General features: G+C 36.7%; 1 protein-coding gene and 1 long non-coding RNA gene across 5 annotated transcripts; both read right to left on the bottom strand.

Moving 5' to 3' along the window:
* Positions 1–4,381: 4,381 nt before the first annotated feature.
* Positions 4,382–4,769, bottom strand: LOC107822763 (uncharacterized). Its single transcript, XR_001656462.2, has 2 exons — positions 4,629–4,769; positions 4,382–4,493 (listed from the first exon to the last, which is right to left on the bottom strand). It is a non-coding gene; the product is annotated as an uncharacterized LOC107822763 (long non-coding RNA).
* A 781-nt stretch (positions 4,770–5,550) lies between these two features.
* LOC107822760 (mitogen-activated protein kinase kinase kinase 5) lies at positions 5,551–11,102 on the bottom strand. Of its 4 annotated transcripts, none has more exons than XM_016649328.2 (10): positions 10,305–11,102; positions 8,994–9,617; positions 8,806–8,893; positions 8,374–8,436; positions 8,113–8,276; positions 7,957–8,032; positions 7,580–7,639; positions 7,377–7,502; positions 6,554–6,763; positions 5,551–6,451 (listed from the first exon to the last, which is right to left on the bottom strand). In XM_016649328.2, exons 1-10 carry the CDS (start codon positions 10,769–10,771, stop codon positions 6,380–6,382), a joined length of 1,950 nt encoding a protein of 649 aa, XP_016504814.1. In that variant the 5' UTR covers positions 10,772–11,102; the 3' UTR covers positions 5,551–6,379. The 4 variants fall into 4 exon arrangements, with proteins under 4 accessions (XP_016504814.1, XP_075090597.1, XP_016504815.1 ...); XM_075234496.1 differs by having other exon boundaries at positions 6,550–6,763; positions 8,994–9,614; XM_016649329.2 differs by having other exon boundaries at positions 8,994–9,614.
* Between the last annotated feature and the right edge of the window lie 1,557 nt (positions 11,103–12,659).

Raw genomic sequence — 12,659 nt, 5'->3', positions numbered from 1 at the left:
ATTATGGTCAAATTACCTAAATCTATGTTATTTTTAACATTTAACTGGTGATTTAAGTTAAAAATTTGTGAAAACCCTCTTGGTTTAATTTGAAGTTTTGGTAAAATTTATATGGTTGGACTTATGGTTGAATGGGCATTCATATTTTCTAACTTTTATCGGGTTCCGAGACATGGGCCCCACTGGCGATTTTTTGAGTGCAATTTCGGATTTTGTTGGAAAATTTATATTTTCATATGGAATTAATTCTTATAAATTGTATTGACTAAATCAAATTATTTGTGACTAGATTCGAGGCATTTGGAGACCAATTCGTGAGGCAAAGGCATAGCAGAATAAAGAATTATACGATTTGAGTTAAGTAACCATTCTAATTTTGGTCCTGATGGTATGAAACCCCGGATTATGTGATATGTGATTGATTTTGAGGTGACGCACATGCTAGGTGATGGGCGTTCAACGTAGGACTTGTGACTTGATAAATTCCATGTAACTGTGTGGTTGAATAATCTATTGATATCGGTACATTTTTCACGTATTAGACAAATCGAACTATAAATCATTTTTAAGACATGTGTTGACACTGTAGGGACCCATAGAGGTTGTGTACATGTAAATTATCTGCTAAATTGTTATTTTGCACTCAGTCACAGTTTTACTTGTACATTACATCTCAGTCTCTATTATTCATTATTGATACATCATATTATTTCTATTTGGGCTGCTTATCATGATTTCTGAGAGCCCGAGAGACTGGAGAGGTTGATGACTAAATGAGGTCGAGGGTTTGATTGTGAGGATATTTATGGGATCGGGCTTCACGACACAACATATTTCATTGATTTATGCCATGATTGGCTTATTATAGCGCTTGGGCTGAAGGAGTCCCTCTGGAGTCTGTACACACCCCCAGTGAGCGCAGGTACCTACTGAGTGCGAGTGTCGAGTGTCGAGTGATAAGTGATTGAGAGGAATGAGTGATTGTGAGGAAAGAGTGTTTGTGAGGTTGGAGTGAATTAGAGGACTGGGTGACTATTGCTGTGAAAGGATGCATTGATTTCATTATTTTTGCACTTCAGCTGTCATATATCACTGTTTTGAAAAATTTTGAGGGATGCTATTTTCTATTTCATTTGAACTTGATATGAAATTACTGTTTGGGTCTTAATGTTGAGCTTGAAAGCATGCCTACAGTCTTATGTTGGAAATTACTGTAATTGGACTTAGTTGTGAAGCTCGTCACTACTTTCAGTTCTCTATTTAGTATTGTTGTTTGTTGAGTTGGTTATACTCATACTACACCCTGCACCTCATGTGCAGATCCAAGTACTTTCGGATACGGCTATTGCTAGTTCTTGGAGTTTTATTTATTGGAGATTATTGAGATAGTTGCTTGACGTCTGCAGACCTTGACTCTCTTTCCTTTCAGTTTTTGTATTATTCTATATTTTTAGACATTATTTTTAGCAATCAGACTTTGTTATCATTTACATGCTCATGTACTCAGTGACACCAGGTTTTGGGAGTGTAGTTATATCCAGTATTTGTGGAATTTTCTCTTAAACTTAATTATTATGTTTTCAAACCTAAAAGAAATTGTGGTTTATTGAGGTTGTCGGCTTGCCTAGTATTGAGATAGATGTCATCACGACAGGTTAGGATTTTTGGAACGTGACAAATATTTTTCATCCAAACCAATACTTGAATTTCGTTTTTCTTGCTGTAAAATTTAAGATATTTTTTTATTATATTGAGGCCATTGTTAAAAAATTTACAAGAAAAAAAAATCTTGCACATAAAATTCAAGAAATATGTTGAATGCACATTCACCATGGATGCTTTAGCATTTCAATTTGAAGGAAAAAAAATACACTGAAATAGTCAATTGTCTTACATATATATTAGATGAAATAATTGCTGCTATGAGTATTAATTTATGAGTATTAATTTATTTATGTATTTTCTTTGTATATTCAAATTATTATACTAAAGCAATTATTAAACTTTACTTATTTTGAAAATATTTTTATTGAACAAAAATTATAATTGATAATGCCACATTTTAAAATTCATTACGGAGCATTTTTGCATTACATCATATCTTAAACTATACAAGAAGAAGGCTAAAGGGGAACTCCATAAATTATATAGATCCTAATTGTTTGTCATATCTTGAGATTTTGGTTATAATGAAAGAACTTGGTTATTCTAAAAATTATCTATTGAAAAAGGAAAAGACTTTATTAAAAAAATGATTTCACCGAAAAATTATTGCATAAGGGGGTTTCCCTTTCCCATTCAAAATGTGAGAGGTGTATTGTTTCCCAAACCTTAAAGGTTAAGGGGATCAAGTGAATTTTACTCATTTTGTGACCTCTAAGGAGCCGTATGAGGTGAAAATCTCACGTACGATTTTGTAATAGCGATTGGCACGATGATATTATCATCCACTATGATTATCTAACAGTTTAAGTACAGTTGATATAGTGTAAGCGCAATCAAAATATGATTTTTGGGGGTGAAATTTGTGGCGTCAACCCATCGGGTTTATCGTTTTTCAAATTTCTTTTCTAACCGAGTGTGAAAGATTACCTTTTGATTTACCGGAAGAAGCAGAAGAAGATCACGTGTCAAAAAAAAAATTACGCATGTGAAAAATTGATCATATGGCTACAGAGAGATTAGCCTTATTTTTTTCTAAGTACAGCGACATTAGTTATCCCATGAAATTTTGGAACACTACTAGGAGCTTCTGCTTTGAAATAAGAGCAGTTTTTCTGGGGGAACGTAAAGTGAGGTGGTCTCTCAAATCAATGGAGACTACTGTTTTCAAAAGTAGTTAAGTCGTTAATTAACTACTAGTAACGCAAGTATGAACAAAAGGTATCGGTAGTGGCACTTTGAACAAAATGTAAAATAACGGCGCTAAAGATGAAGATTACTTTCTTAGCATCATTAAAGTAATCTTGACATAACTTCTAAGTTGGAGATCTTACCCTAACGATAAATTAAATTCAAACCACACGAATTGGATAATTTCAGTCTTGGAAGACCAGTCACCCTCGAACCGGATGTACTTCGATCGGTCTTGAGATACAGATGAATAAAAGCTTAAAGAGAGAAATAATAATATATTGCTTTTTAGTGCGTGTTACAATATGTTCTATGAATTATCATACCCCCTTTATATAATAGAGGGGTCCTACCTTAGGTATAATTCTATAAATGGTAAATAAATCTCTTGATTTACTGATTAACAATCCCTTATCTATACGTGCCGTGATTCCCGCCGTAACATCCGACCGATCATGGATATTTCGACCTTCTGTTGGCTATGCTACCAATGTTTCTTCGAACTCGTTCGAGGCTAGGACCGATTCCGGGATCACGGTTTCGATATTTTTCGAAGGCAGGCGTTCTGCCCCCCGGGTTCTAATCCGGTGAGACTTGGGGTCAATCTTCATCCCTTTATTGCCACATTTCGAGCCTGATCTACCATGTCGCAGGCGAACTCGATTTTGATCGTATACATAGCCAACAACAACAACAACTCAGTATAAGCCCACTAGTGGGGTCTGGGGAGGGTAGTGTATACGCAGTCCTTACCCTGCCATGAGGTAGAGAGGCTGTTTCCAATAGACCCTCGGCATCCTTCCCTCCAAGAACTCCCCACCTTGCTCTTGGGGTGACTCGAACTCACAAGCTCTTGGGGTGACTCGAACTCACAAGCTCTTGGTTGGAAGTGGAAATTGCTTACCATCATAGCAACCCCTCATGTCAAAGAATCAAAAATCTCTTGATAGAGTGCGTTTAACTTTTCTTAGTGAATCTATCCGGCATGAATTCAAACTAGTTGAATACCGATTTGCAGGATCAAGCAAATTGTATATAGGGCTCCACCAACAGTGGGAAAACCACTTTAGGAAAGAATGTCAATGGATGTACAGACCAACATCACTTAAGGCTAGGGCACTAGGCAGAAGTTAGGAGAATTCCTGACCATTCTTCAACTCTCTGGTCGTATTTAATTTGCCACCATAATTTATGACTAGTTGTCATTTGTCACCTTCCTTTTACTTTATCTGTTAAGCCTCACAACTGAAACACCAGTCAAACTTTTTATCAGAATTGTGCTAAAAGAACCAACGCCTCTTTGATTATCAAAATTGATTAATGCACGATCAAAAAGGGTTCAAATTTTAGCATATAAGTTTATGAACCCTAGGCATATAGTTGGAAAAACACCACTATAACCTAATAATTAAGAAGCCAACGAAAATCTCATTATAAATTTTCAGTATAAGAGGACTAAATTTGTTTTATGTAAATCGAGTAATGCAGTGCAAAATCATGATAACCAAAAGCGAAAGAACATAATTAGTTCATCTAACAAGTTCCCTTATAGTTATAATATGTATCCCTAGGAACACCAGAAATCATAGCAGCACAAGTACTCCAAAAGGCTATCAGTACAGTCGTAAAAGCAAGAACAGCTGCAGAAAACAAAATGAAGACAATAAAAAGATTAGAGTAAACCAAATCGGTTTTATTAAAACAGTAAGAAGATATAAAACAGAAATAATCGTACTAAGTAGAAAGAAAAAGCAGGGGAAGTTGGAATAAAATACCATTGGTCGACTATTTTGTCTTGCTCATCTTCAATTGGGGGATAGCTTTTGCTGGAGCTGTCTATGGCTTGTATCTGTGGTGGATCCATCTCTCTCTCAATCAATCAAAGATATGAAGGTTTTGTTTTATGGAAATTTTGGATATTGAAAGGAGATGGACGGGCAAAAGAAAGGGCACGTGATAGCACTTTGATTGGGGGATGTGTGTTTGGTTTGGTTGGATGAGGGGTAAAATGGAAAGAAAACAAACTCTTTCAACTTTCTCTTTTTATGCTATAGCCTAGCTACATGCATTATTCTTTCCTTTTTATATCTTTCATTGACGTTTCTCCACTTTTCCGTTGACCTAACTTTCCATCTCTGCTCCAAACAAGGTTCCAGTACGTGTCACCTCAATTTTAGATATTAAAAATTATTTAGCTTCTTTTTTCCGAAGTTACACTCCGAATAAAAAGTGTAAGAATATCTGTTATATTTCCGATGAATAAATTAAAGAGATAGTAATTCATTGTTTATTAATGTTGAAAGGTGAATTTTTTAATGTGAAAATAATTTAAAAAATCAATTAAAGTAGACCGGAGAAAGTAGTATTATTTATAATCGCTGCTTAAAGACTTCTTTCTAGCACTGTTCAATTTGTCATACTGTTTGCTTACAACAAATTATATCAAATGACCTAGACTTCTTTCTAGCACTGTTCAATTTGTCATACTGTTTGCTTACAACAAATTATATCAAATGACCTTGAAAATAGATGATCTTAATTTTTTGGCTTCTGCTTGTCCCATTGGCAAAACTTTAAGATCAAAAGTCAAAAACATTACCCATCGAGCAAGCATGGGGCAACGATCGTTAAACTTGAAGTTTTGCCTATGAGACAAACGGGTCAAAAAATTAATATTGGCACCGAAGTATCCTATTTGTGCAAATCACCCGTTTACTTAATCCTTTTACTTCAGGTTTCATTTTTGAAGTAATAGAGAACATGATGACATTAGACAAAAAAAAAATTCTGGCCTATACGGACGAGTAGCAGACTAGCAGTGCTTCAAGTTGCACAACAAACGACCATTACATACACCATAAACACTAGACATGCTAGTCAAAAATTTTGGAAAAAAAAAATGCAGAGTACGAGATTCAATAATGAATTGTATAAATGGTCAAAGCATTTCATTTTCTTTTGATTGTTGTTGAAGCTCCTCCTTTGGAAGTCGTTACAGAAAACCTACTTCTAAACTCCAAGGTCTGCAGGAAAAAAACTTCCCTGGACGATAAAACTATGTTCCTCTCGAGGTGTAACATGTTGACAACAAGGCGGAGTACCCACTGGCTCCAACTCGCTTTTCGCCTGCAAGCTATCTACAGAGCACGTGTATAAAGGTCTCCATTGTATTCACAAATCCAACTTCTCATGGAAAGCGACACCAAAAATATGCCCTGCTACTTCCATCTCAATATCAGTTGAGGTTTCGTAATTGCACCAGGTTTTGGCAACGACTTACATTTGCAATAGTGCTAACATCAATACATCGAGCAGGGTGGGAATTAACTGGGGACAGGGCCAGAGGAGTTGAACAAGCGAAATGATGGGGCTCCATTGGAATCGATGACGCACAGTTGGCCTGTCCGAATTGCACGTATAGATTAAGTGTCCAGGCATGAAGAAATGCCCATATCAAGGATGTGTTAGCCTAAGTGTTCCACCATCTGGAATGTAATTTTCACTTCATTGATAGTTCTTTTGAGAGCTACCTCTCTAGAGATAAACGCCCTTGGTCAAGATTGTATGTTGTCTGCTCTTTTTGAGAATTCAACTTTTCCTGTTACATTATACAATTGCATTAAAGATCATAACTCATACACCATAAAAAAGAAGAGGAGGAAGAAGAGCTGGAGAGGAGAGAGGAATTGAACGTACTTACTTTGATCCGTACCCCACCAACTGGTTTGAGGAAAGAAGGAACATCTGGCTGATGAGAGATTCTCATAAATCGATGTTCTAATAACATGCTGGCCGAGGGCCTCTCCGCTGGGTTCCTACAGAAACACCAGCGCAGGAAATCTTTCCCTTCAGGTGATAATGTTTCCGGTATTGGAGGCGTATCTTTTAGAACCTTGAACATGGCTGCAGCCTGCAAAACGGATATGGTTGTGTTGTAAGATTTAGCGTCCGTTAACGAGATCATACATTTGAAGAAAACTAAATGTTGAGTTCTGATTGGAGTAAAACTACAGGATGAAAGAAACTATTGAACCTGTGCTTGAGAGCTAAGACACAAAAGGAGGGGCAGTTAGACGAGTTGCTTGACTTTATTGGTTCTATGCAGAGTCAGTAATGTATCTCTGCAGATCTTACTTATGCAATGAAATTACTTACTGATCCAGAAAATAAAGTCAAATATTTGTTTAACACCTATGAATTGGGAAACTATATGGACCCATTTACTACGAACCAAATGAACTCTCAAGTGTAGTGAAACTGAGCAAGCTCCTCAAGATAATGCAAAATATAGTAGCATCAGTCTTATTTAGTGTAATTACACCTACAAGAAAACCTCCCTCTCACTCTAAGAGATAGAGTTGCCTTGAAATATTCCTAAAAGGGGACAGACTTCTTGAAGAACCCGTGAACCTACGGGAGCATGCAACAGAACGCATCTCTGACAAGTAAGATTACATGTGAGCTAAGCATGAAAAAACAAAAGAGTATGTGTGAGCTAAGCATGAGCGAATAGAAGTTCTTACTGCTTCATATTCACTCCAAGGTGGTTTGCCATTCAGCATTTCAATTACTGTACAACCCAAACTCCATATGTCAGTAGCAAAGGCAAGATCACTGTTAGTATCCTTCTGCATAACTGACTGCAAGAGCTGCCAGGTAACAAAAGGTATAAGCATGAGAGGTAGGAGAACGAAATTAGACAGAAGTGATGTTTCAAACAAAGTACCTCAGGAGCCATCCAGTAAGGACTTCCCTTCAAGGAGAGATTAGCTGCTTGCCCATTAAGCTGCATAGAAAGAGTATAGGTTCGAGATCAAATATAAAACTAGCAAAAGTCGGCCCTACACACAGTCAATGTAAGTTATAAAGATTAAGAAAACTGCACGCTTTATGAAATACAAATTAAGTATCTTTGTTATAACTGTATAGTTGTCATTTTAAACATTAGTTTTCCTACTGGCCATTTTTATTTTAGTCATTAAGTATAGTCAAAGTGATTGGTTATGCTACATTTACTGGCTTCCAGGAATAGGGAATCTCCTGACGACAATGTTTACTTCCATTAACAAAATGTGTACTCCATATTTTGAGTTGAGAACTTACGTGCTTAGCCATCCCAAAATCTGCAAGCTTTACAACCCCATAAGCATCAACAAGCAAATTAGCTCCTTTTATGTCCCTATACATGTAAAAAATTCCAATTTGTTCTTCAGAAGGTTCTATATAATCCTCATCACAAGTGAAGTCTCAGACTGTTACCTGTGAATGGTTTTTTTGCTATGCAAGTAAGCCAATCCACAAAGAATATGGCGAGTGAAATTCCGTACTATGGATTCTGTAATTGCTCCACAATGGTCATGGATGAATTTATTGATAGAACCAGGATGAACATATTCCAGATAAATGTAAAATCGGTCACCAACCTGCACAATCAAAGTAGTAAAGACTCTCATTGAGGACAACAAGCTCAGATATATCAAGTATATATAACTTAATTGGAGAATAACAACTAGTACTTACTATTTCGCTGCCGTAATACTGGACAATATTTGGGTGCTTGAGTTGACTGAGAACATTAATTTCCTATATCAACATAAAAATTGGAGAAAATTAGAAGTCGAAACGATTTTACAACAGAGATGTTTTCATGTGCTCATGATAGTGGTTTGGCCGCTGCTATCGAATTGTATTCACATTCAAGTATTCATACCCAATGTGCTTGCTACTGCTGCTTTGAACACATAATATAAATTATTATTTTCTTAACACAGAAAGAGAACATGTACAACTTGTTTATCATTCATGTCACTAACTCATAAATGTGGAGAAAAATCTACAGATAAGAAGCTCCACTTTAAATATTTGAATCAGTGCAACAGATAAGAATGTTTTTTAATGATGTGACTATGTACAATCAAAATCAAGACACGGAGTATATGAAGGAAATAGAACCTGCTGTAATTGCCTTATGCTCTCAGCAGATTTTGGGTCATCCGGTAATAATTCAACTTCTTTCATTGCACATAAAGCTCCAGTCTCTCTGGTCAAGAACAAAAAAACACCTGGCAACATTAGAACTACATGTGTATGGACGAGAAGAAACATACTCATATGCAATGAGATCTATTTCGAAATTATACCTGTTTGATGCAACATATACACTTCCAAATGTCCCACGCCCAATAAGCTTCCCTTTTTGCCATTGGCCTTTGATTGGCGTCAGCTCTGCGTTAGGGGAAACTGGTGGAATGGCCGAAGGCTGCTGTGGCGGAGTGGCACTTAAAGGAGGAAGTGGTAGTGGATGGACATTACCCTGAGCACTACTCTCACGGCGTGCTGCTGAGCTCTCGTGTGGTAATAAGTTATGCAAAGGCGATGTAGATCCACTTGCGATCTTTCTACTCCTCAAAGGACTTGCTCTTGGACTGTGATGAGGAGAATTATCAACACTAAAAGCATTTTTCTCCGGGATAACTTTATAAGAGAAACCCGGATAATGAGGGGTGTCCGATGGAGGCATCTCCGGGGCAGAACAAACTTGAAAAGCACCAGGGAATGCCATGCAATTGGGACTTAAAAAATCCTCAGCTTTGAGCGGGCTGAGTCCAGGACTTGCATAAGGAGTGGTAGGAGCACTAATGGGCGCGCTGATCCTGATAGCAGAGACTCTATCAGCAACATGCAGCTTCTGAGGTGTCTTCCTAGACAATCGACTTCCCAAGTGCTCCTTTTTCTTCTTTCGAGCATCTTGGCTTGATAATCTGCTGAAACAGGATAACAGAAGAACACAAATACAGGGTCAATATAATCCAAAACTTACACGAGTTAGCCAACTGAATGACCAATTCAATGCTAAGTGAAAGCAGAATGTCCTTCCAAGTTATCTTCTTTTTTTCTCTTATTTTGCAAATGTCTGAAAAGAGAGAAGTAAAGCAAAAGTGCAAGATAATCTGAACTTCTATCATTTTCATGGAAAACGCCACCACCAACAATGAGTCAACAGTGGCCCATTTTGCCGAATGCTGACCCGAACCCCCAATCTAATCATTGAAGGTCAGAGTATCCTTTCCACTAGGCTACGTTTCAGTGTCGAATCTATTAACTTCAATCCTTTCATCTCCAGCATTGGTTTCTTTTTCCTCTTTTTGGAGGAGTTAAGATTTATCCATAAACTACACCATCCTCTCTAATTCAAGAATTAATAACCATGAATTTCCAGCTCTCTCCTCCGAAATGAGGAACACTATAAAAAGTCTAATTTTATAAAGAAAACCAAACACTCCGTATTAACGTAACCTGAGTTTTTTTTTCAAAAAAGAAACACAAACATCCAATTCGGGATTCACAATTAAAACAAAATAAATAGGAATATAATGAGACAAGTAATAATCTAATCCTATGTGAAATTAAAGCAAAACAAAAAAAAAATGTTGAGAAAAAAGATTGTATACCTCCCATGGGACGCTACACCATCCTTATGTGTATCCTTATTTCTTTCCTCTCCAGTTTTATGATGGGAATTATGCGCGTCTGTGGGGGACGGCAACGGAACGCTGGGTTCATTCGAAACCGCAGCATCGGCGTCGTGGCGGAGCAACAGCTGGAGTTCCGGCAAAGGCAAAGGTTGCGGAGGCGGACGACGGTTGGAGGAGGAAGAACATTTGGACGACGACAAATTCTCGTTTTCTGAATAGTGCGAACGCCAATCATCCACGTCATTCTCTGCGAGGTTCTGGAATTTTTTGGCACGTGCGTGACGGCGTCTGCGGGCGAAGAAAAAAGCGGATTTTAAGGTGTAACGAATGCCTCCTCCGGTGGAGGAGGGAATAAGACTATCGTCAGAGTGTACTTTGGATGATAAAGAGGATGTTGAAGATGAAGATGTTGAAGATGAAAACGCGCTCTGCCACCAACGCATTGCCTGTTTTAGTATTTTGAATAAATATTACACAATGCATGGGTACGCGCGCCTAAATTAGGAAATCATAATACTGTACAAAACCTGGGCTCAGGAGCATGGTTTTTATAAATTGAAATGGGGGAAAACTCGCCGGCGTCGTGTTCGTCGGCGTCGGTGAGTTCCCGGAAAAAAGTTTCTAAAAGGAGGAGGGAATGGAGAGTTTTAAGGAAAAATGATACAAGAAGAAAACTATCTCCATCCTGACTCCTGAGGTCAAAATATAATACCCTCCTCTTCCCCTTTCTATTCTTTCTTCTTCTTTCTAGTACATTTCTGTTGTTCCAACTTTAATATAAAAAAAAACAAAAAGGAGATGTTTATTTTAATAAAATTACAACAATACTAGTACCATTTTTCAATATTCTTTTGACGGTGACAGGACCAACACATTGGACCCAATGATTTGGGTCTTTTCCTTTTTCTTTGTACATTTACTTGTGTGGTATTTGTTTATTCAATTTCATGTTGTTGCATTTTACTAAATACAAAATTAAGGATACTAATTAAATTAGAAAGTATTAAAATATTAATAAAATAGGCTAGTATGGTATAGTTTAAATTGGTCAACATGTATCTCAAAATACTACAATTAATAAAATGTTGCCAAACACTTCAGCACTTTCTAAACCCATGAGTAAAGTTATTGGGGTAGAGGGAGCATATTAGGCTGGTATGTCCGTATGACCTATTTTAGCTCTCTGTAATATGAAAATTGAAAATACGACGGATCTCTGAATTTGTTATAATGTGGAAACATCACGGCTCATTATTGGAAATGAAAAAAAGGAAAAACATGCAGAATAAAAGCTGTAATTTAAGGATTTCAATAGCTCGAAAGCAACTAACTTCTTAGTTTTTGCTAAGCTAGTTGCTCTTATCGGATTTTTTTTTTCCTGGAAAAATAGTCACGTTAGAAATTATAATGTTTGCGATTAGTTTTTCATTATTACCTTCAATCCGGTTTGTTTATTTGTTCTTATTTTTAAGATAACAGATCTTCCGTATATTAATTGTGCACACCCCACAGGGCTTGGAAAGGACTAGAGAAATTGTGAATGTCACAAAATTTAAGAGAAGACTAACAACCAAAAATAAAAAAAGAAATAACGTGTTTTTCTTTTTTCCTCTGAAAGTACAGAACGTGTTTTTCATTTATACTTATCAAGCATTTCAACAATCTATTTTCGGCATCTATTTCTCAGGAAATTGCAAAATCTGAAAGGGACAAGATTTGTACGGAGCAAGGACTTGGAGTAGACAAAAATTTATATATGAAAGTCAGCACAAACCAAAACATGCCAGCGATATACTGTCCTTTTTATATTGATTTGTAAACAAGTTATACTCGGAGGCGGACTCGAGATTTAAAAGAGGAGTTGCACCACTGTTATTAATATCATAAAAGACGAATTTTTAAAAATTATTATTATTTAGTGGCTATTAATTTTTTATAGCTATAATATACATAATTATTTTCTATAACTACTATTCAGTTGTTACGATAGTTTATTCGGTGCATTTGCTCTGATGTATTCAGGAATACAGGTGCAAAAAACGCCTAAAATCAGGACAGTCCGACTATACGCGCATGTATTCACATGTATTCACACTGATGTATTCATGAATACAGCAGCAAAAAGTGCCTAAAATCAGGGCAGTCAAGTTGTACGCGTATGTATTCACATGTATGCCCGCCATGTATTCATGTATACAGTAACGACAATCACCTTCAAAATAGGTATGTCCAGCTGTCTAATAACGGAAATAGTATCAATTAGCGTGATACACTCCTAATATAACTCAACAAAATCAATTCTAACATGCCTCATTATCAACCCAATTAATT

The sequence above is a fragment of the Nicotiana tabacum genome, chromosome 17 (genome assembly GCF_000715075.1).
Source record: "Nicotiana tabacum cultivar K326 chromosome 17, ASM71507v2, whole genome shotgun sequence".
Taxonomy (NCBI): domain Eukaryota; kingdom Viridiplantae; phylum Streptophyta; class Magnoliopsida; order Solanales; family Solanaceae; genus Nicotiana; species Nicotiana tabacum.
Note: the sequence above shows the minus strand (reverse complement) of the source record. Positions and strands in the feature narration are given on the sequence as shown.

Coding starts and splice junctions, on each gene's coding strand:
- LOC107822760 (XM_016649328.2), bottom strand. CDS start 10,771: ATGCGTTGGTGGCAGAGCGCGTTTTCATCTTCAACATCTTCATCTTCA. Junction 8,277..8,373: donor AGTATTACGGCAGCGAAATA/GTAAGTACTAGT, acceptor TTGATTGTGCAG/GTTGGTGACCGATTTTACAT. Junction 6,764..7,376: donor CTTGGAGTGAATATGAAGCA/GTAAGAACTTCT, acceptor TCCGTTTTGCAG/GCTGCAGCCATGTTCAAGGT.